General features: G+C 41.6%; 5 protein-coding genes across 10 annotated transcripts; 3 read left to right on the forward strand and 2 right to left on the reverse strand.

Moving 5' to 3' along the window:
* LOC131109682 (serine/threonine-protein kinase NIM1-like) lies at window positions 1-4040 on the reverse strand. Its single transcript, XM_058061926.1, has 4 exons — window positions 3851-4040; window positions 2809-3039; window positions 2483-2751; window positions 1-1008 (listed from the first exon to the last, which is right to left on the reverse strand). The coding sequence occupies exons 1-4, from the start codon at window positions 3912-3914 to the stop codon at window positions 274-276; spliced, it is 1299 nt and encodes a 432-aa protein (XP_057917909.1). The 5' UTR covers window positions 3915-4040; the 3' UTR covers window positions 1-273.
* Window positions 4041-5351: 1311 nt separating this feature from the next.
* On the forward strand, window positions 5352-11657 carry LOC131109700 (uncharacterized protein C7orf50 homolog). 2 transcript variants are annotated; one of them, XM_058061964.1, is made up of 6 exons: window positions 5352-5542; window positions 6163-6309; window positions 6382-6495; window positions 9829-10028; window positions 10218-10299; window positions 11294-11657. In XM_058061964.1, exons 2-6 carry the CDS (start codon window positions 6178-6180, stop codon window positions 11465-11467), a joined length of 702 nt encoding a protein of 233 aa, XP_057917947.1. In that variant the 5' UTR covers window positions 5352-5542; window positions 6163-6177; the 3' UTR covers window positions 11468-11657. The 2 variants fall into 2 exon arrangements, with proteins under 2 accessions (XP_057917947.1, XP_057917946.1); XM_058061963.1 differs by lacking the exon at window positions 5352-5542 and adding an exon at window positions 5774-5963.
* Window positions 11584-17886, reverse strand: gnptg (N-acetylglucosamine-1-phosphate transferase subunit gamma). Of its 4 annotated transcripts, none has more exons than XM_058061962.1 (11): window positions 17548-17886; window positions 16147-16197; window positions 13506-13560; window positions 13361-13428; window positions 13234-13288; window positions 13078-13161; window positions 12910-13003; window positions 12723-12837; window positions 12566-12648; window positions 12083-12211; window positions 11584-11994 (listed from the first exon to the last, which is right to left on the reverse strand). In XM_058061962.1, the coding sequence occupies exons 3-11, from the start codon at window positions 13535-13537 to the stop codon at window positions 11830-11832; spliced, it is 825 nt and encodes a 274-aa protein (XP_057917945.1). In that variant the 5' UTR covers window positions 13538-13560; window positions 16147-16197; window positions 17548-17886; the 3' UTR covers window positions 11584-11829. The 4 variants fall into 4 exon arrangements, with proteins under 4 accessions (XP_057917945.1, XP_057917943.1, XP_057917942.1 ...); XM_058061960.1 differs by having other exon boundaries at window positions 17349-17886; XM_058061959.1 differs by having other exon boundaries at window positions 17333-17886.
* tsr3 (TSR3 ribosome maturation factor) lies at window positions 13763-16601 on the forward strand. The gene is made up of 6 exons (XM_058061957.1): window positions 13763-14211; window positions 14382-14592; window positions 14945-15138; window positions 15230-15397; window positions 15964-16018; window positions 16142-16601. Exons 1-6 carry the CDS (start codon window positions 14091-14093, stop codon window positions 16314-16316), a joined length of 924 nt encoding a protein of 307 aa, XP_057917940.1. The 5' UTR covers window positions 13763-14090; the 3' UTR covers window positions 16317-16601.
* Window positions 16711-26273, forward strand: pdpk1b (3-phosphoinositide dependent protein kinase 1b). 2 transcript variants are annotated; one of them, XM_058061955.1, is made up of 14 exons: window positions 16711-16898; window positions 19595-19888; window positions 20018-20060; window positions 20169-20306; window positions 20679-20823; window positions 20899-20996; window positions 21271-21346; window positions 21493-21561; window positions 22807-22903; window positions 22989-23162; window positions 23338-23555; window positions 23640-23697; window positions 23853-24005; window positions 24103-26273. In XM_058061955.1, the coding sequence occupies exons 1-14, from the start codon at window positions 16875-16877 to the stop codon at window positions 24214-24216; spliced, it is 1701 nt and encodes a 566-aa protein (XP_057917938.1). In that variant the 5' UTR covers window positions 16711-16874; the 3' UTR covers window positions 24217-26273. The 2 variants fall into 2 exon arrangements, with proteins under 2 accessions (XP_057917938.1, XP_057917939.1); XM_058061956.1 differs by lacking the exon at window positions 16711-16898 and adding an exon at window positions 17245-17263.
* Window positions 26274-26312: the final 39 nt, after the last annotated feature.

Consider the following 26312-nt stretch of genomic DNA (forward strand, 5'->3'; position numbering starts at 1 on the left):
TTGAGTTTCAACAGTTTTTATGAGGGATTTTTGTAGGGATGATGTGAGGTCATTTCAACCTGCAATAAAAGCCTGTTGTTGTAGTGCTAGCTACTGATGACTAGAGTGTAGAGTACTACAATGTCTTTGAATGCATCTTCTCAATGCCTTATATTTGTATTTTACTTTATTTAGCTATGTTTATGCTAAATATGTAAGACTAGCTCGAACATGTCTTCTATAATAAACGTAGAGTGAAGCCATGACGTGGAACGTGCGTCCGTGCAAAGAACGCTACATGATGACACACACCACGGAGCGGCGCTCGTCCAGTTGATGGCGCGGCTTCTGGGCCTGCTTGGTGCCCACATAGCTGGAGCCCACAGCCTCGGCCGACCTCCTCCTCTGGACACGGTGCAGCAAGATGCGGTAGGCGCCGGTCACGGGGCTCCTCAGGTCCATAGCGCGGTCCAGGAGGTGGAGCTCGCCGATGCCCAGATCTTCCATCGCCGCTTTGATGTTTAAATCGTCTGCGTCGAGGATGCGGGACGGCTCGGCCAGGTGGGAGGGCGTGGATTGCCGGGCGGCATACGGCTGCGGGTATTCCATACCTCGCATCCACTCACTGGCCATGATGTTGGCGGCGGTGAGGCGGTCTGCGGGCACGGGCCTCAGCAGCCCCCTGATGACCTCCCTGCAGGGGTCGGACACGAACGTCGGGACGCTGTAGGAGCCCTGCAGGATGCACCGCCTCAGCCCGCCCGTGTTGGCGGCTCTGAAGGGCATGGTGGCGGTCGCCATGAAGTACAGCAGGATGCCCAGTGCCCACATGTCCACGTACTGCCCCACGTAGCCCGCCTCCTCGAAGAGCTCGGGCGCGGCATACGGCGGGGAGCCGCAGAAGGTGTGGAGGATGTCGTCGGGGCGGCAGGAGGTGCTGAAGCCAAAGTCGCCCACTTTGATGCAGCAGGTGCTGGTGAAGAAGACGTTCTCAGCTTTCACGTCTCTGTGGACGATGTTGATGTCATGCTGGCCGAGAGAAGACTACGTAAGAACGACATGTTTGAACATGACTGGCAGGGACTACTTGGCGTGTATTCTGACTTATCTGAGGCAGCTCCTTCCACATACGTGAGACATAATAAGATAAGATAAGCCTTTAATGTATTCGTCCCTCGGTGGGGTAATTAGCATAATAGCTTCCACAGTAGAGTCATTCTCTTTGTAATTGAATGACTTTTGGGAAAGTAATTAGTAACTATAATGAAGTATTTGGTTCTGATGCCGAATACATATGTACAAGGAATACACATAAAATGTGTAAAATGTGTAAAAATACCATCCAAATATAATATAGAAAGTACTATAAAAAGGCATATGAATATAAGTAGTATTGATATTGATGCTAATATTGTATTTATGATATAATATGTTTAGTATTTTAATAGGATCCAGCATACCCGCGACCCTAGTGAGGATAAACGGCATAGAAGATGGATGGATGGATGATTTTGTATAGATGGATGGATGGATGGATGGATGGATGGATTGATGATGGATGGATGGATGATTTTGTATAGATGGATGGATGGATGGATGGATGGATTGATGATGGATGGATGGAGGGATGCATGGATGGATGGATGGAGGGATGCATGGATGGATGGATGGATGATTTTGGATAAATGGATGGATTTTGGATGGATAGCTGGATGGATGGATGGATGGATGGATGATGGATGGATTGATGATTGGCAGGCTGGATGATGGATGGATGGATAGATAATTTTGGATAGATGGATGGATGGATTTTGGATGGATGGATGGATACATAGATGGATGATAGATAGATGGATGGATGATGAATGGATGGATGGATGATGAATGGATGGGTGGATGATGAATGGATGGATGGATGATGGATGGATGGATGATTGGCAGGCTGGATGATGGATGGATGGATGATAGATGATTTTGGATAGATGGATGGATTTTGGATGGATGGATGGATGATGAATGGATGGGTGGATGATGAATGGGTGGATGGATGATGGATGGATGGATTTTAGATGGATGGATGGATGGATTTTTGATGATGGATGGATGATGAATGGATGGATGATGAATGGATGGATGGCTGGATATAGTATATGTACAGTAGTATATATAGCTGCATACAGCATGTAGTATGTGTACAGTAGTATCTATACTAGCTGTATACAGCATGTAGTATATGTACAGTAGTGTATATATAGCTGTATACAGCATGTAGTATATGTACAGTAGTACATATATATAGCTGTATACAGCATGTAGTATATGTACAGTAGTACATATAGCTGCAAATAGCATGTAGTATAAGTAGAGTATATATAACATAAGATGATTTCTTTCGGGTTTGTGTACAGGAAGTAATCTGTATGGTAGATATTTCCGAGGAAGTGGACCCAGATGTTCCATCACACGGTGAAGCAGCGTTCTCCTCAGCATCCATCCTACTCACCATGTGCTTGACAGCGGCCAGCACCTGAGCAAACACCAGCTTGCTCTGCAGGTCGGACAGGCGCCCCCTGGTGCTGATACGGGAGAAGAGCTCCCCTCCGCCGGCGTACTCCATCACCAGGTAGAGCCTCCTGAAGGTCTCCACCACCTCGTAGAGACGCACGATGTTGGGGTGCGCCAGCTTCTCCATGCAGGAGATCTCCGAGGTGAAAAGCGCCTGCGTCCGCTTGTTCAGGCGCACCTTGTCCAGGATCTTCACCGCCACTCTCTCTGATGACAAAGAAGACCAAATCACGCCTTTCCAAGACGGGAATCTTCCTCACTCACCTTTGGTCAGGTCATGTATTCCCAGCCGCACTTGGGAGAAATTACCAGAGCCGATCTCCCCCCTGAGCTCATACAGGCCCACCCGCCGTCCACAGCTGAGGTCGTCCATCAGCTTCTCCGAGTGGCTCAGGATGGAGGCCTGGTCCTCGCCTTTCTTCTCTCTCCTCGCCACCATCTTGGCAGCCTTTCTGGAGGCCCGTCTCAAGATCTTCTCGGGACATGGATGAGAACCTGAGAGGTGAGACGCTGTTAATAAATAATAATAAATTATAAATAAATAATAAATTAAAACAGAACGTTTTGTCAGGAAGCACCAATGAAAGGAAATACAGCTGGAATAGGTGCAGATTCTGGAAAATCTCAAAAGTTTCCTGTCTGGGTTATAGTGTGGAGATATTTTGATGAAGTGATGGTCAATTTTAAATCAACAAACCGAGAATCATGTTTATTTGTCATTCAAAACAATTTAATTTAATTTAATTTAATTTAATTTAATTTAATTTAATTTAATTTAATTTAATTTAATTTAATTTAATTTAATTTAATTTGATTTGATTTGATTTGATTTGATTTGATTTGATTTGATTTGATTTGATTTGATTTGATTTGATTTAATTTAATTTAATTTAATTTAATTTAATTTAATTTAATTTAATTTAATTTAATTTAATTTAATTTAATTTAATTTAATTTAATTTAATTTAATTTAATTTAATTTAATTTAATTTAACTAAACTAAACTAAACTAAACCTTAATTTAATTTAACTAAACTAAACTAAACTAAACTAAACTAAACTAAACTAAACTAAACTAAACTAAACTAAACTAAACTAAACTAAATAAATAAAATTAAATTAAATTAAATTAAATTAAATTAAATTAAATTAAATTAAATTAAATTAAATTAAATTAAATTAAATTAAATTAAATTAAATTAAATTAAATTGAATTAAATTAAATTAAATTAAATTAAATTAAATTAAATTAAATTAAATTAAATTATGGAAGTGCGCCAATGGAAACAAAGCCTTTATGACTTACATGTCCTTGCTTTCTTCTTTGTCCGCCCCGAGTTGACGCCAGCAGTCTTACTGTTCAAATACATAACTATTATCACACAAATACCAACCAAGGACAGTATAATCGATAATAATTCCAAAACAAGGAAGAATGTGGTCTAAAAAGCCGTGAGGCGCTCGGCCTGGATGCAAAAGAGGGAGCTGTCAGGTGGTGATCCCCACGGACGTAGCTTGTAAAGTCGGGTTGGCGGGCTCCTCCCCTGCAGACAGGCTTTGCAGAAGCTTCCACAAAACCCAGACGTGAAAGTGCAGCCTGGTCCCGACGGAAGTCTGGGAGAGACGCTGCATTCATGAGTGGGATTATCCCAAGGATGGCTTGCATTTCAGTGCAACTCATTATAAAGTCACTATATTAATTAACTATATTAATGTAATTACTGTATAATATTGGTTTTATCATTTTAAAGACAATAAGGTGAATAATAAAAAGTCATACTGGTCTCTTCAGGCTTGACATGGAGATATTTTTCCAGTATTTCAATGCAGGATTATTTATTTTATTTTGAAATACTTCTGCCCTAAAGTGTGAAGGGAAATGTTCAATAAAAATAATAAAAAATAATTACAATTGGACCATTTTACAGAAGTTTGACTACCCCAGAAGGCGACCATAAAGCGACCCAGCAACACAGTGACCCAGACACCCATCCTGATGATACCAGACGGTCTGTGTCACATCTCAATAAGCCGCGTATGCATGATGTCTGAATATAATCCAATCATGTCCTGCTTGGTGGACACATCTGCACGTGCTCAATAAGCAGACTGCAAGTTTGCGTGTTTAATCACATTCAAGACCAGAAGAAAATAATTCAACGTGTTGACCCCAACTGACCCCGCAAAATGTGGTGCACACCTTTCGGGGGCTGACAAGCACATGCGGGTAAAATTTGAGATTGGTTGAAAAATACATTAGCAGCTAGCTGTTTTTTTAGAAAATGAATGAATTAATATTACATTTTAGGACTGCACGGTGGTCGAGTGGTTAGCACACAGGCCTCACAGCTAGGAGACCCGAGTTCAATTCCACTCTCCGCCATCTCTGTGTGGAGTTTGCATGTTCTCCCCGTGCATGTGTGGGTTTTCTCCGGGTACTCCGGTTTCCTCCCACATTCCAAAAACATGCTAGGTTAATTAGCCACTCCAAATTGTCCATAGGTATGAATGTGAGTGTGAATGGTTGTTTGTCTATATGTGCCCTGTGATTGGCTGGCCACCAGTCCAGGGTGTACCCCGCCTCTCGCCCCAAGACAGCTGGAATAGGCTTCGCCCCCCCCCACGACCCTCGTGAGGAAAAACGGTAGAAAATGAATGAACGAATGAATGAGTCAGTCATGCCGCTATTTGCCTTTTCACCACTAGATGGAGGTATAAGCCCCTTAATGTGCTTGGAAAATGTGTTTGCCTTGTCTGTTGTTTGCTCTTATTCCAACAGTGTGCCAACACCGGAAGTTGCACTCGACACGCCCCAAATTGTGTGTGTAGCTATGGAGGCTATGGAAGCTAACTACGCTGAATCATGGTCAATAAGTAAATAAGTAAAACTCGGAAGAAAACAAACCCAGTCGTTGCCATTTTGGCTACGTAACATTAGAATAGAGACTAATTCGAGTGCAATTTATAAAGCTGATAAATATTAAAATCGCCATTTCCGGTAAGTGCGTAATTACAGTCATCGAATTGGGACAGTAGTACACTGTCAAAATTCAGAGTCAAATTCGAATAATACGAAACTATTGTATCGACAGTTTAGGGCTTGTGTTTGTAAGCGTGTCAATAAGTATAACCCGGAGGATATATATATATATATATATATATATATATATATATATATATATATATATATATATATATATATATTTGCATACATGTTGACACGTCAAACGCTTTGCATTGAAGTCAAAGATAGCATAAATAATATCTAAATTCTCCGATTTTGAAGCAGCACTTGAATCTATCCCAGGGTTCAGCCAATCACAAACCCGCAATATTATCCAATCACAATGCTCCACAATGCAGTCACTTCCGGGTTTACATACACGCGGGGCAACGTGTCCTCTTCGGCTGTATTTTGTGTAAGTAAAATACTTTCACCGGAACTAAACAGATAAGACGTCTTTATTTGATTATGACTTTATTATATACACGACCTTTAAAGTACATTTTGACAAATATAATTTGTTCGTGTCTAATTCAGATCATTGTCCGTATCACAAGTATAGGAAACCCTATTTGAATTGCAAATGTATTTTTGTATCTCTGTTTTTTTAATAGGACTTCAAATACCTCATGGCTCAGGACAAATCCCAACAGAAACCTCCACAGAAGAAGAAGAAGAAGAAGTTGCCTCCAGTTGACAATGAAGTTAGTGTGCAAGGAAATAAAGTAAACAGAGCCAAGAGGAAAAAGATGGAAGTGGAGGTGAGTAGAAAGGTTTCCTTCTACCTTTTCATAGCCTAGTAAGTTTCTGACACAATTTGTGTTCTTGTCCAGGAGGCTCCAGTTTCCATTCCGGATGACAACATTGCAATGGAGGAAAAACAAAAGAATAAAGCGAAAAAACATAAGAAGCAACAAAAAACTCAGCAAACAGAGACGACAAAGCAGGTACGACTTACTGTTGTTGTGATACAAAGAAAACAACATGGGAAGCTTAGCTCCATCCATCATAGCATTCACACAGCGGTGTTCTGCCGAATGCGACACTGGCATTGAAACAGGAGTTCAGAACTGGTCGTGGAAGAATGAGCTCTACGACTCGATGTCCTGCAGCGTGTCTGTGATCTCGATGTGCGGCGTGATGATGTTTCTGTTGGCCTGAGTGTGAACGGGCCGCGTGCAGCAGTCCTTCAGCTGCCTGAACAGTCCACGTATCCTTTCTCGGCTCGGCTTGTGCGTAAGCAGCACCAGGATCAGGTTGGCGCTGCTTGCGAAGAAGAAGACCAGTTCGGCCACTCTCACAAACGCTCGCTCCCGATGGCTCAGCTTGCCGTCGGCTTGCAGCTGCGATGCTCTCACTAGCGCCACCATGTAGAAGAGGTGGCAGAGCAGCGACGCTGTCGTCACTGCCAGGAATACCGGACCCTCTTCGGAGCCGGAGAGAAATCGTCCGTTTGATTTACTTTGTCGCACACAGCCGCAAATCACAAGTCCCAATTTGAGAACGTAAGGAAGGAGAAAAGCCACGCCCAATTTAGCCACAGCGTAGGAAACGCCAGCTTGGACTGGATCCATAAAGCAGTCCGTGTCCTGGTGAAGTTCATTGTGGGGTCCTCGGATGGCAGCCAGCAGCAGGGAGGTCAGAACAGAGGTGAGGATCACCAGAGCCACACAGACGCCAGGCCTCCTTAGCGGGGCGTTGGACGGCGGATCGAGGGTGAGAACATAAGCCATCAGAACTAAGACGAACAGGCCACAGAGAAAGGCGGTGTTCACGGCGAAGGAGAGCGTGGCGCAGGCCAAAACGCTGGTCTTCAGGCTGTGGGGTGTGTCCGCCACGAGGGCGAGGGAGAGCAGCGCCAGCAGAAATTGAAATCCACAGAAGGCCCACAGCAGGCGTTCGAGCCAGGCCAGACGCCTCTGTGCTCTGTAGGTGTGCACGAAGCCGTAGAACAGGAAGCAGCCTGCGACAAAGCCCACGGCGGCGCAGACGTCGTACACACGGTGGGCCGTGGAGATGATGTCACTGGCCGCGATCAGCTCCAGCACAACGTTTGGTGACGCTGTGCATGCGTTGAGAGCGAGGCCCGGGCTGTTGGACAGCCGTGGTGTGGTGCTGTCATTTGACTGGAAAAAATGAAAAATAATGGATAAGATGAAAGTACAGTATGTGTGGATGCTTTGCTCAATCAGAAATCACTCCACACTCTTTACTTATTGTGTGGAAATATGGGCTAATAACTATAAAAGCAAATCTTCACTCGCTAAATGTACTGCAAAAAAGGCCAGTAAGGATAATTCATAATGGCGCCTACAGAGAACATACTAACTCCTTATTTCTAAAATCACAAATACTTCAACTTGCTGATATAGTTCATCTTCAAACTATCTTCTAAAATAATTCATGAGGCTAAAAAATAACAAATTAGCTAAAAATGTCATCCAATACCTGAAGAAATACAATACTTGAAGAAATATGATCTCAGGGAAGAAGTACATTTGAAACACTTCTATGCTAGGACTACGTTATGCTAGCCATAGCATTTCAGTATGTGGAATCAAACTATGGAATGGATCGAGTAAGGAAATCAAACAATGCACAACGATGAGCCAATTCAAGAAACAATACAAGCAGTTGATGTTTGCTAAATACAAGGATGAAGAGTCTTGAACCAGTCATGATGTGCTATATGTATATATCACTATATTGACACTTACTACGGTACCCATTATGGCATTGGATGCTCATATCACCCAGTACTTCGGTACGTGACAAAAAACTAATGAAAATACAAAATTAAAAAAATTTGAAATTATATTATGAAAGCAGGAAGTGAACAAATGTAACAGTTAGCGATTGTGAAAGTACCAGATGGAGGGGTAGGATTTAATAAGCTTTGCTTCTTCCTACTCCTTTTGGACATGTGGAACTGGGAACTGATTATGGGATGCACTCAATTGTAATTCTGCATCACTTTTTGCTGTTTTTGAAAAAAATATATCAGTATTCCCACTGCTGCTTTTAATTCATACAAAGGCTTTAATTTGATGGAATTGAATTTCTTACATGACTCGCAAGCACTCCCATTTAATACATTTCTAACACCTCTTAAAGGGGAACAATCCTTAAAAAACCTTATAAATCCTTAGAAAACGAGTTAATATAAGCTAGCTAACAAGGGATGTCATGGGAAATACATCACAAAAAAAACGCCAACTGTGTTCCATTTACATAACCAGGCTAAAGCCATATTATTATTGTCGGAGCTAGCATGAAAAACTATTTTTATCTGCCCGACGACTATGACGTATCATTCACAGACGGAACAGTGGATACCGAGTTCTCGGTTTCGCTACAACGACTCGGCAAGATACGTCTTGATCTTATCGTCATGGCACATGTTGACTTGGACATGGTGCTCTGAACCTGTCAACCTGCGAGGGCGTCTCTTGTGCCAAGCCCCCTTTTTGTGTCCCAGGATGATAGCAGTTGCAAATAGGATTTAGGTCTAGACTCTGACTGGATCATCCTGCCTATTAAAAAGGTATTTTAAGAAGTGAAAGTTCTGTGTTTGCATCTGAAGGTGTTGGGTTTATTTTCTCGGCCTTGCGTCTCCTCACGCCTTTTGCTTTGCCCGCCGTGGAAAAAAGCCGCCGTGGAGGAGCCGCCGTCTCGGCGCGATAACACATGTTTCCACTTACCATTTCTGTTGTCGTCACTCGCTGGTCTCCTGTGCGTATCCCCCAGCTCAACGGCTGCTGCTGCTGCTGCTTGAGTGAAAGCCAAGCGGCGTGACAAAAAGATGACTGCTCGCCCTTAGCTTGGATGCTCCAGTTCAGAAAGCCGTTTTTATTTCAGTGGGCAGCATCCCCTCAGCATACTTGCAGAATGACTTTGTGGCCATGTGATCAGAACATTTTCCGGCCCTCCCACCGTTTTTTTTTTTTTTTTCCACCCTTCACCTTGCAGACTGAAGACCGTTAAATCAGAGAACATACTGGCTCCCTTGTTGAGCCTCCCTTGAGGATCAAATTGACGTCTTTTAGAACGGCACTGTGGCTGAGTTTTTTTTCCCCCCCAAAAAATAGCAACTCTACTCTGAATGCAGCATAACGGGAATTAAATACAAAATAAAGATGTGTGAGGCTACAAAAATGGGGAACAGTCTCAGCTGCGATTAAACAGGAAGTGCCTTTATGCCTGCTTAAAATGTACACATGCTTATTTATATATGAAGTCCAATCATCATTTTCACACCACTTCTGCCTTTGCTTGGATAGATTTCAGTCCCACCCGATGATCCAGACGGAAATGAGGACTTGAGTCCAGAGGAGAGGCGCGTCTTGGAGAGGAAGCTGAAGAAGATGTTGAAAAAAGAGGAGAAGAAGCGGTTGAAAGCAGAGGGGATCACCTTACCAAAAACGAAAAAACCCTCTCCCGGGCCGAGCGCGGCAAAGCAGGCCTTGGATTACCTGACTTGGTAAGATATTTGACTTTCCAGAATAAAGCTCCACTTACAAGACAGGTGAGGCTGTTGGAGTCTCGTTGGAAGTCAAAACATGGAACCAACAATTGTAGGAGGTCGTGTTGTGTGTGTATTTATGATTAGCTCTATTTGTCATTCTGTGCCACTATCTCACCAACACACGATCCATTCCTGTTTTTGCAGCTGGGCTGACAATCGTGCAGATTGGAGGTTCCAGAAGATACGGCAGACGTGGTTACTGCAGCACATGTTTGACTCTGAGCAGGTAAATGCATCACACCCGTGAGGTTGAGGTTAGCACTCCAGGAGTACTCTCGTTGAATACATTTCTAACACTTCTTAAAGGGGAACTGCACGTTTTTTGTTTTTTTTTTATTTTGCCCATCATTCACAATCCTAAAGCTAAAGCCCTCACAAAAAAACAACTCAAAAACGCCAGTTTTCCATTTACATAACTGACTTATATATTATATATTAACTTAACTTATATTGACTTGTACATTAACCAAGCTATGGTACTCATTATGTCATTTTATGGTCATATCACCTCGTACTTTGATACGAGGTGCATTATTTTAAAAAAAAACAAAAAAAAACCTTAAACTGAATTATGGAAAGCAGGAAGTGAACAAATGTAACAGTTACTGATTGTAAAAGTACCAGATTGAGGGTACTTACCATTACTACAGTGATATTATTATTATTATTATAACAGTTTTTCAGTTAATATAATAATGATAATGTGATATATATATAATATAATATATATAATGATAATAATAATGTGAGCACCCTAGAAAGAAACGTTAGTTGTGGATACCACTACTTTGTTCATGTTCTGGTAAAACTAGCATATTCGGTTTGTTTGGGTTAAAGTAAGCTATGAAAATAAATGTTCCAAAAATGAGTAGCTCTTGGACTTCTATATTTTGTAAAATAACATCTCACAAGGAGAAAAACAAAACAAAACATCGGCGACCACTACTGCTTGAGTGTGTCTGACAGGAAACACCCCGCCAACCTGTCATGCAACAGGAAGTGCTTTTTTTTAGCTTCACTTCTACTTGGTCTCATGTTTTTAATAAACATCTGTTACTGCTGATCCTAGAATTATTGGAAGATGGAAATTGTGCAAAAGTGAATGAGCGAGGTGACATGATCAATTGTGTAAATAATTATGAACAATTTGTGTGTGATTTCCAAGTGTAAAGTTTTTTTACATACATAAAGGCATCAAAATTAACAATGTTTGTTCATAGGTTCCAGATGATAAGTTCTCCGTGCTGCTGCAATACATAGAAGGCCTCCGTGGAGGAGCACGAGACACCACGGTGCAGAAGGCCCTAGACCTGGTCCAAGACTCAGGACAAGATAATGTGGATGTCCACAAGAGGGCGCAAAGAGCCAGAGAAGTTATCCAGATGCTGGCTTGACGCTTTTGAGGCTTGGACTTTTTTGTGTCTAATTTCACTGCTCATATTAGTTAATAATTCATATTTAATGTATCGCTATTAGTGTGCTTTGGCCTTATTTCATGCCAGCATTCTAAAGGAAGGAAATTGAGCCATTCGATGCACATAAAGATGACTTTTTAATTAAATTACAAGGTGTTTTCCTAGAACATTTTGTAAAGAGTACTTTTTAAAAGTCCTGTATTCCAGATTTGGGACCCCAAGTCAACAAGCATGGTATCCATGGTATGCTGGTATTTTCTTCCAACTCTCAGCGGGGATCGACAAGGCCAGTGTCCCCTCGTAATTGTTGCACCATAGTTGTAGTCCCGGCACCTTTTATCTCATCTGTCACAAAACAAAAATATAATATTACACACATGCATTATGTCAACACTCGTTGTTTTGAAATGGCGACGGTTTAAACCTGGTTGTGTATGAAAAGGAATATTGTGATGCGTAAGGAGGGCTCGTAGTCTCTCAATCTCTTCTCGCTGTTTTTGAAAATCCTGTAAAAGAAATGTTCTTACATGCTGAAGCGTATGGAGATACTATTTTTGTAGATTTATATGTAAAATGTGTTAAAACCGTGCATACCTCATTACATTTCTGTAAAGAGTTGTGTGTTTCTGGTTCAACTGCAGCTTCGGGTTGATTCACTTTTACTTTTTGACTCTTCAGGAACCCGGCATCCTCGAATATATCTCTCAGGACCTTTTCATATCCCTGCACACACAAGTAGGAGCATTATTTTTTTAAGCAGTATGCAAGGTTAAACACTGAACATCTGTGAGGGTCCACATTTTGTGCAAGGGGGCGCATTGTCAGTAAATGCTCAAAGGAAGCACATCACTGTTGTGAGGCATACAGCACTCACGTGTCTGTTCCTGGTGGTGTAATGGTACAACTGCTACCTTTTAAGGCAATGGGCATGTGTTTGTTAATTCATTAATAGCTAAAAATTGTATTTTCCCATGTATTCGTATAAGGGTCTGGCAGGGGACCAATGTGGTTTATTCCTGGTGGCGCCCCTGTTCGTAATATGGTCATTTTATAATTAACTTGTACTGTTCGACTTACTTGCTCAGTCATAAGACCGTCATAACGGGCCTGTTCTGCAGCATCCCATTCCTTTTGCAGCTTCTCACTCAAGGTGGGGTACACTTGGAAAAAAAACTTAGACTTAGAAGTGTTGCAAGTACACCTTCCAACTACTGACAACTTCCTTTCATCATACCTAAAATAGAATGTGGGTGGCAAACAAGTGGTGTCTCAAAGGTTAGTGAGTACACGCATGTGCTGGGCTCCGAGACCTGAGCAAGCTTGCTTTGGGTGCTGCACACAAAAATCACCTGCAGACACAAAAAAGGACTCAGTTGAAACTGATTTATAAACATGTTGCGCTTCAAACTACTATCGCTCACATTTGCTTCTCTGTTTCTGGTGCCACACGTGTCTCCGTCTCTCATCCACATGCCCGTAAATGTGTTGTTTGCTATTTCCCACTCCTGCCAGATCCTGTTGGGAAACCACAAAGCTTGGAATATTAGTCATCAGCACACATCCACGCTTGTATCTGTAAGGCATCTCACCCCAGGATTCCACTGTAGGCATTCCATCTGAATGATTGTTCATGTTGGGTGATGTTGTGAAAAGGGCAGAACTCATATCTATACCTGGAATGCATGAATATGTCCATCTTACACGGTGCTATATCTAATATATGTACTATAATGTGCAATACTCACACTGATTCGGTAAGACTGAAACACTTCCCAGCCAAACGATTAAGGTGTGCAGGTCCTATCCAATGACAGGTTCAGAACAAAATTATTTTATGATAAGAATACATTCTATTATATAAAATGACATTACCAGACACTGGAGATGGGAGCACTTTAGCTTGCAGTCTGTTTCCCTGAGCCAAAATATTATTGTTAATCCTTTAAGAGAGAAGCAACTGTCAGAATAGGATGTAAGTTATAGAAACAACACTTCTGCGACATTTAACTTGACGAACCCAAATGTGTTAGGCGCCTCGACTATCTTCATTTTACCAGCGAGTCCTTCGTTTACTGTGCAAAAAAACAGACAATGTGCTGAATTCGGCTCGTCTAGACAGATGTATCTCAATATGACTTACCTAAAAAACCCAGGCACACGGTGAATATCGATATTACGCGATATATCCAATAAAATAAGCTGTACATCGTTGATTCCAGTGGCTAAAATGTTAACATTTCCGATTACTTTCTGACAAAACACAATGGTCTTCCGGGTGGAAAAATCACGTGACAAAACACATTTCTGAGCATGCGCGTTGTACCTCCAGTCCAATGGCCGCACGTCGCACTTTTATCACAGTATCCAAAAGTTGATTTTTTGAATATTTCAAAAGCTGCCGGGGTTCGCCTGTTTATTCAGATAAGTTCGTCTGACTTATAAAAGTGTACCAGCAAGACTAAAAATACTAAGAATGTTTCCAAACATACCGATGTCAGTCGTGGTTGCTAGCTAGCAGCAGTTAGCATGTGTTATTATCACGTGTTATTATTTTGACAATATTCAACTTTTGTGGTTATAATTCGGAGTGCCGGTTGAAAGAATGGGACGAAAGAAGCAAGGCAAGTTTGTGCGTTCTGATAATAAAGGAAAAGATAAACGACACAAGGTGAAGGGGAAGTCATTAGAGGCATTCACAGAAGAAATGCATTCTGCATTTGAAGGTAAACAGACACACACCACGTCAGTCGTTTTGTGCTGTAATATTGGCTTAATAGAAAAGCAATGAGACCTGGATCAATGTACCATCAATTGAAACCTCACCTAGACGGGCAATATTACTAATACACCATTGTCATGCTGTTATGTTGTGCTTTCTCTTACTGTTTTGCAGTAAGTTTTCAGCTGGAGGAAGGAGCAGAGGCTCCCCAAATAAAACTGCCTTGCCCACTGGCCATGTGGGAGCTGGGACATTGTGATCCTAAACGTTGCACAGGCAGAAAGCTAGTCCGCAAGGGCTTTGTGCGCAACCTACGTCTCAATCAGAGATTTAATGGGCTCGTGTTGAGTCCAATGGGCACAAAGTATGTGACACCAGCTGACAGGTATGTATGCCATTTGTTGCATCCATGTTGTTGCCTGGCAACTACAGTATACATTTGTTAAAAGGAAATTGTATATTTGCATTGAATAATGGAATAAAATTAACAACAAAGGGAACGCTGAAGGTCAAACAAAATCTTTTGTCACGTTGATTGAATTGAAGAACAAAAAAAACAAAACAAAAAAAACCTTAAACTGTATTATGGAAAGCAGGAAGTGAACAAATGTAACAGTTACTGATTGTAAAAGTACCAGATGCATTTGATATTGAGTAAAATCCAAATGTTTGCTATATCATCTGATATAGCAAAGTCTTTGTTTGGAGATGTAAACCGAATTAAATGTGTCTCACAGGGAGATTGTCGCCCAGAATGGACTAGCAGTGATTGATTGCTCCTGGGCCAAACTGGAGGAGACGCCGTTCAACAAGATGATTGGAAGTCATCCGCGCTTACTGCCATACCTTGTCGCCGCAAATCCCGTCAACTACGGGAAGCCTTGCAAATTATCTTGCGTAGAGGCTTTCGCTGCCACTTTCTGTATTGTGGGTAAGGCCCGAGGAGTACTCCAATCATTTTATTACTCTAAAACTGATCACATTTACATACTCATGTTGCGTCATGTTGTTTCATTTGAAAGGTTTTGAAGAGCTGGCCCTGATTTTGTTGAAGAAATTCAAGTGGGGCACCGTGTTCCTGGAGCTTAATAAAGATCTGCTACAACGCTATGCTGTGTGCCAGTCAGAGGATGAACTGCTGGCTGTAGAGAAGGACTTTCTCACGACTAAACCTGATGAGGAGGAATTTGGTAAAAATGATGTGCACCATAATATATATATGCAAAATTGTAAACCAAACGTGTACACAAATGTACACTTTTTTTTAAGAAAGTGTGAATTTGCGGTGACATTAATGATGAATGGTTAATGTGTGGGGATCCACTGTGTCCTGTATTGACCCGAATATAAGATTACCTTAAATATAAGACAACCTTTTCTTTCAAGGCTTTTTTATAAAAAAAAAACATTCTCAATTCCTAAACAATTCTTAGCTGCTCAATGTTTGTTCGTCTCTATTGTTTGTGAATTTCCTAACAACCTTTGAGACACTTTTGTCCTGGGCGGGTCTTTATTTCAAGGCTGCGTCTTTCTGAGTCACTTGTATCTGTGAGTGACAGGAAGAAAAGCTCACTCTGGGAGAGGAACTTTGCCGTCACCTGTTGTTTGTATCAAGATCCTATTTGGGTCAATAGTATTAGTATTATCATTGCACCATTTAAACAATAATTATATTTGTCTCCTATATGGCTCAATTACAAAAGTTCTTTTAATGGCACAGTTTTTAAGTAAAGCTCATAAAAATTCTTGTCTACAGATCCATTTGACGTGAACTCAGGAGTCGAATGTATGAATCTCAACAGACGTCATCGGTGAGCGTCTTGCATTTCACATAAATACAATAACCTGTGTGACAGCTACATATGATGACTATTCAACATGTGCCCTTGTACTGTAATATAAAAACATTTGTTCAAAATATTTTTTGTATCCAGGCTACCTGAGGAGGAGGAGGAGGAGGAGGAGGAGGAGGAGGATTCAAGCGAAGATGCTGACACATCAGAGGAGGATGAGGATGATGAAGCAGAAGATGAAAAAAACAACGATGAGTCAGAACATGTCTCGCACATCGAAGAGGAAGTAGCAGCGGCAGCAAAGTCGTCACAATAAAAGTTACTTTTATAAAAAGTTATTTAGCTGGAAATCCATTTTCCATCCATTTTCTATACAGCTTGTATACATTACGGTAAATAAACACTGTAACACGCATTGGTGTTAAATAAGATGTAATATTTGAATATGGGATATAATTATGTGTGTATTCACATTTTCAAAATTAAAATGTGTTTTGTATACAGAGCAAATGTTTGTACACTTCAATTTGGGGAGCGCAATTTTCCCACACCTTCAACTGTATGTTTGAATGAAAAACACGGTCATTAAACGCAGCATGTTACCACATAAAAGACTGATGTAAATACAGAAGTTACACGTGTTCGTTGATTTAAAACAAGTTTTTTTTTTCGTTTGACGGAGCCTTCCAGTATAGTAAAGTTGAGTCGGCTGTAAATGTAGCGAGGGGGCGGACACAGCGGGACTCTCCTCTGCTGTCCTGCGGTAACATTGTTGTGGAACGACGTCACAGCTCGAAAATGAAGGCGCAGAGGCAGCCATTACCGGAGCTTCTCTAATTATTTTATTCCAAATAAATACTCGCGGAAAACTCCCATGGCAAGAGCTACAAGTCAGCTGGTAAGTCTTGGAACTTGACCACGAAGCACACTACGAAGCCGGTGCTGGAAATGTGGCGTGTGGCGGCTGTTTGACAACAAATAGTTAGGTCGGGCCTTCTTGCGGAGAGCGGTGCTAGCCGCAAATGGCAACGTTAGCGCGCTAAATCGAGCTAACTACAGCTAAAATCGGCTACAGTGATTTGGTATGAATAGCATTTGCTTTAACGTGTGTTGGTACTCTATATGAGGGGGTTTAGTAATGATTCATAACCCACACGACACTGTTACGTGGTGGAGTCTATTCGTCTGTTTGGCTAATGCTAGCTAAACAGGTTCGCGCTTTCCAGTGATGATACTGCAAGCTAACGTTCCACCTATGTTAAGGTAATTCTTTTTAGCTTAACCGTGCCTGTCAACCCGCTGTTCTGCTCAAATAAACGACAGCCAATTTACCCTCATTGTGACTTACACCGCCTGTGTGAAAATGGCGATTTGTTTTGAAGTTGCTCGTCGACAACCTGCCGTTAAGCTAATTTGTAGCGCAAGTTTGTAACTCGCTGTCAGTGTTGCCTGACGATGTGGCTAACGTTAGCTTTAGCGTTACTTAGCAAAGAAAGTTGGTATAGGCCTGATGTAGCCGGGATTCGTCCGAGGTGTGTCATTGATACCTGGATCCTACTTGCAACCATTACACGGCGGATCGTAGCAGTGGATTAGGGAATAGCTACACGGGCGATTGACAAGTATTCATTGAAGACCGGCTAAATGGCCACACCTTGGTTGTGAATGAGATAAAGCTAGGCCAACTGAACTGACTTGAAGTGAGTTTTAGGGTGCGTTCACACGCGTCATTTATGCTCTGGCTAACACGGACAAGAGTCCATTTTGCTTTGCTAGTTTGGTCAAGTGTGACCGCAGTCCAGAACCAAAAGGACCTACAAAATGTGAGGACTGAGACCGCATTAGAAATGGGTATCAATCCGTCTGCAGGGGACTCTAGTCCTGAGTGAGGCGAGTGTGGACGCCGACCAAAACACACACCATGACCAGGCGATGCATAGCAACACTCAACAGGAAGTTGAGTGAAAATCGTTATAATGAGAGTAAAATATAAGGCCAGAAACGTTAAACATACATGGCTCTTGTCGTGTTGCTCTTTACGGTTTGGCGAAGTCATCACAAACGCCATCTCCTTGCAGCACACCTCACAGGGAACCTTTTTGACATCTTTATGCAATTGATATCCTCTGAGCTGGTAAAAATAAATACCATCAAAACGAAGTCTTACTACTGTGCTGCAGAAAATGTAATGTTGTTTTGGATCATGAGGTTGTCGGACAATGTAGACGTTGCATGCGCCCTCTAATTGAGGTATGACTTTATGGATTTACTTAACTGTCACCATGATTTGGTCCAACGACTAAAATAGAAGTGTGAACATCCAGACCAGAGTACTGGACTACAAGTGTGAACTCACACATAGTGGCGTCATGTTATTGTCACTCAAAAGGCCAAATTACTGAAGCACCAAACGACGGATTGGAATTTACAAACCCACACCCTTTTATCTCTTGTGTGAAAATATTCTGGGAGGATTTGATATGAGTGAGCCTGAAAACATGGAAGCATGTCATCAATGTTCAACTGTGATAGGGGACATATTATGCAAATTTTGGACCCTTTGTATTGAGTTGTGGACTCCTATAGACTACCAAGAAAAGAGGGGAGGAGGGCAGGCATACAGCTTCTACACAGGCACGCCCATATAAGGAAGTCTCACTCACTGTGAAGTCATAGTGAGACAACGTTAGAAAAAACTTGCTCATACCTCATTATCTGAAACTTTGCTATAGTATAACACGAGAATACACCATTATAGCAACGTTTATAGGTCAGAAAAGTGGAAAAAGCATAATAGGTCTTCTTAAATTAGTTATAAAAAGTTGACACTATCAAGGCCAAGAAGCAGCTCCTTCTGTAGATTTCTTATCTCCTTTTAGACTTTGCTCCTCTAAGTGCTGTTACCTGCTGCGCATGGTGTTATTTATTTGTGAATTATGATCTTCATCCGGATGAACATCTTTTCCACGACCACAGGAAGTGTCTTTGGATGTGGTGCTGACTGCATCAGTTACAGTTAATTAAGTTGTTGCCAGCTGAAACATAATCACCCGTGCCGTAATTATCCAATGGCGGGCTCTTACCTATTGACTAAGTTAATTCGCGGTTGTGATCTTTTTTTTGGGGGGCAATGAGGGAACATAAACACACTGCAGTCACACTACAAAAATAGTGGTGTTTTGGCCATATGTTTATACGACAACGCAAACACTGGAAGCTATCGGCTCTGCTACTGTTTCCATACAAACACTGAAAAGATAATGTGGACCACAGTGCTTTATTAGTATTTATTATTATTATTTACCAAAGCCTTAATTTCCGTATCACATAAACACTGATGCTCTTAGTGTTTATTTACAGGCTGCTATCGCCTGCTACTGGCTTGTAATGCACAATGCAGCATTGTGATTTTTTTTTGCATGTCTGTGTCAATTGTGATTTTTTTTGACAACATTGTCAACAAAGAAAATAATTTTTGTCCTTTGACCGAGGGTGGTGTTTATTGTACCCCACCATTGAAAGCACATGTATGGCTTTAAGTGTGTTTAATCACCCAGCTGACTAATGTTTTCTCTTGCTACTTTCTTGTTCCAGTATGATGTTGTGCCTATTCAGCCCAGCGTTGTCATTTGTTCCCGCTCGCATCCATCAATGGTAAGGAACCACCCCGACTTCTGCTCGCCACTCGCTATCCCAGGCGCAAGCAGCAGCAGCCACTGCCCCGGCATGGAGGGGTCGCCCTCAGAGGCCCGCGCTGTAGGAACGTCTGCCAGCAGCCAGGGTTCGGGCCTCCGTGCGCAAAAGGTGGCTCAGGCCCCTCAGCCTCGCAAGAAGAAACCGGAGGACTTCAAATTTGGCAAGATACTGGGAGAAGGCTCCTTCTCGACGGTATATATCTCGCATTCCTCTTCACTTTTTAATTACACCTCAGTAGATGTTGCTACATGCTAGCATTCCTTTTATTAATGTACTTGGATGAGTCATCCTCTTCAATTGACAAGACCGTTTTACTTCAAGGTTGTCCTGGCAAGAGAGCAGGTAACTGGCAAAGAATATGCAAGTAAGTATTAATACACTTTCTATGTCGTGTGTGTACATGCAAACACACACACATACATATGTGTGTATGTATACAGGTTTGTTAATGTGACGTTTCTCTCTGTTTCAGTTAAGATACTAGAGAAGCGGCACATCATGAAGCAGAACAAAGCCCAGTATGTGAAAAGAGAAAGGGATTTGATGTCAAATCTCGAGCACCCATTCTTCGTCAAACTTTACTTCACATTTCAAGATGATGAGAAGTTGTGTATCCTTTTCTTGTCACTTTTTCTTTCACGCAACACGATCCACTCAACCAAAAATATAAATGCAACACTTATTTTTGCTGCAATTGTTACGTGTCAAATTGTCAAAATGTTTAAATGTGTCTAAATCTGTTTCAGTGAGCATTCATCCACCTCGTAGGTGTGGCACATGAAAATGCTCATTAGACAACATGATTATTGCACGGATTTGTGAAAGAAATAGGCCTTTTGTTTGACATATTTGAGTTCAGCTCATGAAAAATGGGAACAAAACCAAAAGTGTTCATATTTTTGTTGACTGTATAATGTACATCACTGTCCGTTCTGTTGTTCCTTCGTTGTAATAGTTGTCATCCTTAACTAGGATCTTTCAGACTTCGGTCTTAGCTACGCTAAGAACGGCGAACTCCTCAAATACATTCGTAAAATTGGTTCATTCGATGAGACCTGCACTAGATTCTATTCAGCAGAAATCGTTAGTGCTCTAGAATACCTGCACAATAAGGGGATAATCCATAGGTGAGTATTTGAAGGCTTTCTCACTCTCATTCAAGTTTTCCTTATAGGTTTCACCAATTTTTTTTTATCTTTCAGAGATCTGAAACCAGAGAACATTCTTTTGAGTGAAGACATGCACATTCAGATAACAGATTTTGGGACAGCAAAGCAATTATCATCGGACAGCAAGCAAGGTACAAACCTATTTTGTTTGTACCTGAACCTACAACAGGGATTTCAGTCTTGATGAATGCTTCCGGCGGCCACAACATATTCAATTATACAGCAAGCCTGGCCAATAACACACAAATTAATTGAAAAATGCAGAATTAATCCATGTGATTGGTATTGGCCGATTTCAGTCCCGGAAGATCGGTATCACAATCGGCAGCATAAAACCCTGATCAGAGCATCCTTAGTTACGTGCCTGTTAAGTGTAGTAAAAGTTTCATTTCACTTGTTTTGCAGCAAGAGCAAACTCTTTTGTCGGAACAGCACAGTATGTTTCTCCAGAGCTGCTAACAGAGAAATCGGCTTGCAAAAGGTAACTATGCACTACTTCATTCCAGGACATTTATTTCGTTAACCGGAATAGGAGACAGAGCAGTAATTGAATTATTGAATAGAGATGTTATTTGTCACATTTTTGGTGTATGGTGTGTAAAAGTAACATTGTTGTTATCTTTTTAGCTCTGACCTCTGGGCATTGGGATGTATTATCTATCAGTTGGTGGCTGGTTTACCACCATTCAGAGCTGGGTAAGTACACGGTTTGTTTAGTTTTTTTTTCACACAAGTATTAGTGGGGGAAAAAGTGTTAAAAGATAACAACTCAGACCATATCCACTTGGGAAAGTTTTTTGGGGCATCCACACTGTGCTGGATTTGTGAATAGTTGCATCCACGTGGGAGCGGATACTGTAGCAGGGTGGAAAACAATGTTACACACAAGGCACACCTACATGTGGCGCTGTGAACAGACACGACGACTGATCCACGTGTCACAGCAAACCATAGAAGAAGAAAGAAAACATCCGCATAAGATCAATACCATCCACTTTGAAGTGGAATTACATATGTGTCATTTTGAGAGTATAATACTATAAAATACTAGGAGAATGTCGACTGGTGGTGAGTCATGATACTAGAAATATTCAGATGTTGGATTGTCGTCAAAGCTCACTTCTGGTCACGTGACAGTGACTGGTCACTGACATCATCGTTTTTAAAAAAAAAAGTATGTTTTTGTAGTCTATATGGAAATGACGAGTAAAGACTGCCTAAATTTTGAGCAAACGGACTTCAGGAAACCTCAGTCCCATCCTGCAACGCCTCATAGTAGTAGAATGTGTACCCACCCCCCTCACATGATCAGCAGCGTAAAGCCTTATCGACTACTTATCGGTGTAAAGCACCATTGTTGTGTCGTTCAGAGAGAGAGAGAGAGGGTTTGTAAACAATAGTACATTCACTAGAAACAATTACTTGGCTGTTTGACTGCAAATTCGATGAACACGTCTTCCCTGTGCGCATGGTAACTGGACACAAATGGAAGTCACCACAACCTGTCATTAATGAAATTCTAAAATATGATTGTAAAAACTAATCACAGCTTTAAGCTGTATTGTGTGGGAGTCCCACACAATATACATATTTTTGGGGAACTTGAAAAACGACAAGTCAAGGACCTTACCTACAGTATTAAGCTTGCGTATGCCATTTTCCACACCAAGTATGGTACCTATAAAAACACAACTTGACATGAGAATGTGCTCACCGCTACGCCACCTTGTAAGGCCCCTGGTCTTTTGGAGTGTCTATGAGATCAGGCAATGCCTGAGCAGTGTGCTGATAACGTGTTTACAATGCAATGTTTCAGGTTTCTGTTCGCCACCAAACCCACTTGGGCATTATACGGAAGTTGATGTCAGCGTTCCTGTTTGAACTCTAGAGTCCTTGATGCTATCGCTCTACTAAACATTTTTATTTCGTTTCTCGTCGTAGAAATGAATACTTAATATTCCAGAAGATAATAAAGCTGGAGTATGAATTCCCTGAGAAATTCTTCCCCAGGGCCAAGGATCTTGTCAAACAGCTTTTGGTAAGTTATGTGACGTCCTTTGAGAGCAATGTATAAATATATAGGTATCTTTTTTTTTTTTGATTCGTCATTTGTCTTTACCCAGTCACTGGACCCCTCAAACCGTCTTGGGTGTGAAGAGATGGGAGGCTACGACCCTTTGAAACAACACCCCTTCTTCGACAACGTCTCCTGGGGAGACCTACACCTGCAGACACCCCCCAAGCTCACGCCGTACCTGCCAGCGATGTCTGAAGATGATGAGGACTGCTATGGAAATGTAAGATTAATTGGTTTCTTTCTTACTTTTAATTTTATTCAGCAAGTAGCTGACTGATGGACGGGTGGCAATGTTTTGCTTTAAGATGTGTAGCGAAGCCTGGGGGGGCGGCCTTCCCCCCCCCATGCGTTTAAAAGCTGTTCCAAGTGTAATTCGCCTGTGTCGTTTTTTGTAGTACGATGACCTCCTGAGCCAGTTCAGCAACATACAGGTGGCCCAGTCCAGCTCATCGCACTCCCTGTCGCCGCACGAATCAACGCCCCCGCAAAGGTCCAGCAGCAACATTGAGCAGTACATCCACGACCTGGACAACAACTCCTTTGAGCTGGACCTGCAGTTCACGGACGAGGAGAAGCAGTTGTTGCTGGACAAACAAACCTCTGGGAACCCCTGGTATACCTTTCCCTGATAATATGGGGTTTTGGATTAGAACCCAAGAGTGGATGTCACCTGTGTATTTTTTTTCCCCCCACACAGGCACCAGTTTGTGGAAAATAACCTGATTTTAAAAATGGGTCCAGTCGACAAACGAAAGGTGTGTATGGCTATTAAATCGTGAATTGTCAGCTCATTTTAGACAAAACTATAAGGATGACTTGTGTTCTGTCAAATCCATGAACTACTGTATAGTCTGTGTGTCCATTCCTATGCTCTTCCTGCTTGAACGCACTGAATCTGTTTCCATTGCAGGGTCTGTTTGCCCGACGAAGACAGCTGCTCCTCACTGAGGGACCACACTTGTACTATGTGGATCCTGTTAACAAGGTCCTGAAAGGAGAAATCCCTTGGTCATTAGAATTACGCCCCGAGGCCAAGAACTTCAAAACCTTCTTCGTTCACACGGTACACAATTACTGCTAAAGTCTTTATCTCCTTGCGGTGTAACATGTGCCTTCATACTTTTTTTTTTTTTTTTTACCTTCTTCTTGTCACATGGCAGCCTAACCGAACGTACTATTTGATGGACCCCAGCGGCAATGCTGACAGATGGTGCAAGAAGATCCAGGAAGTGTGGAGAAAGATCTATCAAAGACACCAAAACCCTGGCCTATAGGAGCACACTTCCTCCTGTGGCCACTCCTCTTTAGCTCCGAGGCCAATCACTGAGCAGAGTAACACCCTCTTTAGTGCCCTTCATCACCGCAGTGTAAACAAACTCTTCTCGACAGACGCTGGCATCTAGACCTTGTTTGTTTTACCGAGTAGAACCATGGGAAAAATACAACTTTGGATTCAGGGTTGCTTTGCTTGTTCTTTGTGCTCTGTGTGAGGCTTCTGTTGCAATTCTCCATATGTGGATGTTGGCAGTACCACCGAGCGCATCTGCTTCTTTTGTACATTCTCAACGGAAGGTGAAATGCCAGGGCTCTTAAATCCAAGAACTGGTTCCCTTTGTTATACCATAACACAAAAATATTGCTTATGTGAATCCCAGAGTCTATGCTGACCTCTAATTAAAACATATACCAAACCTGCATCCTATGTGCAAGCTGTAGACAGCCCCTTGTCTGGTGCATATAGTCCATAGCTGTACGAGATACTGTACGCTTCAGTCAGTCTTCATGCATTTACCAAACTCAAATCCTATATGTATTTTTGTAAGAGCCCAGATATTTCCACAGTATTTTTAGTTGTTTTCCTTAGTCTAGTGGTACTTGCTTTTTGCAGTCCAAATAGATTTCTCAGTGTGTGACGGGGCCTTCCACAGCAGTTACTGAGGCGGTTTAGCTAACGGGAGCTGGGTAAACATACCACTAGCTTGTACTTCCTAATCATAAACTTGCTCACCTTTCCTGCATGGCCAGTTGTGTAGCGCAGCCGTGTTCCGCTCTCATTGGGCACTGGAGATATACAGTACTTTATTCAACTTTAAAAGGTGTTTTGTTTTGTTTTTTTTTTGTTTTGTTTTGGGGAGGGGGGTGGCGTCTGCATCTGCAACCATAGAAAATGTTACTGGATGATTTGGCTGTTCCGTTCTATTCTTTTGTGATGTGGATTTCTTTTTGTGGGATAGATTGCTCATATTTCAGTGCATCCTGTTTTGAAATAGAAAATCCTATGTGCTGACCACCCCATGCTGAACAGAACATCCTCACCAACAGATATATACATTATACTATCATTCTTTTCAAGCAATCACTAGTTGTTCTCCCTGAGCGGGATCGCACAATTGCATCTCGAGCTCACCTTTTTTTTTTCCACACATTCGACCCGATAGAAATCCAACATTGATTTATCTGATGCTCCTATTTTTAACAGTTTGTGTTATATAATGCTTTTAATTTTTTGGCAGATTACCTTCAGGTCCTTTGGCTGAGTCTGTGTGTGCAGTGTGTGACTGGAATATATAGGTGAATAGGACCCTGGGGGCCCAGGGCTTGGCGTGAAAGGATATCTATCTGATCCAAATAACCGATGAAATTGCTGTATCTGTCTATAAAGTAGGAGGAAAACGCTCCACAAAGTGTATTCCTCCACAGTGAGAATATGTCTGAATCATAAATAGATGGCAGTCGGTTACCTTGTGTATGGAACACTCTACCTGGCTTGTAACTGACGAGAACTGTGATGTACAGATAATGTATTATTAAAATCTGAAGCAAGTAATGCAATGATATTAGGATACAGTTTTTGTATTTTTATTCTTGTATAAGGTTATTAGACGGCTATTGTTTAGCCTCTAGTTCATTCTGTGTTATTTAAATTCTAATATATGAATCATATTTGGATTGAAGTCATGTTCAGGGGCCATGTTGTGTATGTATTGAGATGTAAAGCCTTTGAATGTGAATAATTATTGTAAACTATAATATTTTACAGCTTTTTTCTTACTATATCATACATTTTCTATTTGCTCAGTGATTAATCATATTCCGATAATTTAATGAACCTGTTCATTCTCTCTGATTATTTGTGCGCTAGGTCAGTAGATGTTGAATGATGACTTTTCCACTTAATGCTTGGTAGTCCGGTAATTAAAGCATGTAGGGAACTTAGGCATACCAATAAAGCCATGTGTCCTGTCTTCTGTTAAGTCACGGTCATGACACGATGTTCACTGGCGATGGCTTCTCAAATCCTGCAGCATGTAAATAAAATATCAGCCCACCACCTGTGTTTTTTGTCTCCTGCAAATTACTACACATTTTT

This window comes from Doryrhamphus excisus, chromosome 22 (assembly GCF_030265055.1).
Source record: "Doryrhamphus excisus isolate RoL2022-K1 chromosome 22, RoL_Dexc_1.0, whole genome shotgun sequence".
NCBI lineage: Eukaryota > Metazoa > Chordata > Actinopteri > Syngnathiformes > Syngnathidae > Doryrhamphus > Doryrhamphus excisus.

Coding starts and splice junctions, on each gene's coding strand:
- gnptg (XM_058061958.1), bottom strand. CDS start 13,695: ATGTACAGCTTATTTTATTGGATATATCGCGTAATATCGATATTCACC. Junction 13,561..13,628: donor CGTGTGCCTGGGTTTTTTAG/GTAAGTCATATT, acceptor TTTTTTGCACAG/TAAACGAAGGACTCGCTGGT. Junction 12,212..12,565: donor ACGGTCTTATGACTGAGCAA/GTAAGTCGAACA, acceptor TTGTGTGTGCAG/GGATATGAAAAGGTCCTGAG.
- pdpk1b (XM_058061955.1), top strand. CDS start 16,875: ATGGCAAGAGCTACAAGTCAGCTG. Junction 19,889..20,017: donor GAGAAGGCTCCTTCTCGACG/GTATATATCTCG, acceptor TTTTACTTCAAG/GTTGTCCTGGCAAGAGAGCA. Junction 23,163..23,337: donor ATGAGGACTGCTATGGAAAT/GTAAGATTAATT, acceptor CGTTTTTTGTAG/TACGATGACCTCCTGAGCCA.
- tsr3 (XM_058061957.1), top strand. CDS start 14,091: ATGGGACGAAAGAAGCAAGGCAAGTTTGTGCGTTCTGATAATAAAGGA. Junction 15,139..15,229: donor TGCCACTTTCTGTATTGTGG/GTAAGGCCCGAG, acceptor TTCATTTGAAAG/GTTTTGAAGAGCTGGCCCTG. Junction 16,019..16,141: donor AATCTCAACAGACGTCATCG/GTGAGCGTCTTG, acceptor TTTTGTATCCAG/GCTACCTGAGGAGGAGGAGG.
- LOC131109682 (XM_058061926.1), bottom strand. CDS start 3,914: ATGTATTTGAACAGTAAGACTGCTGGCGTCAACTCGGGGCGGACAAAG. Junction 3,040..3,850: donor AAAGAAGAAAGCAAGGACAT/GTAAGTCATAAA, acceptor CTCACCTCTCAG/GTTCTCATCCATGTCCCGAG. Junction 2,752..2,808: donor AATACATGACCTGACCAAAG/GTGAGTGAGGAA, acceptor CTTTGTCATCAG/AGAGAGTGGCGGTGAAGATC.
- LOC131109700 (XM_058061963.1), top strand. CDS start 5,892: ATGCTCCACAATGCAGTCACTTCCGGGTTTACATACACGCGGGGCAAC. Junction 5,964..6,162: donor CCTCTTCGGCTGTATTTTGT/GTAAGTAAAATA, acceptor TTTTTTTAATAG/GACTTCAAATACCTCATGGC. Junction 6,496..9,828: donor AAACAGAGACGACAAAGCAG/GTACGACTTACT, acceptor TTGCTTGGATAG/ATTTCAGTCCCACCCGATGA.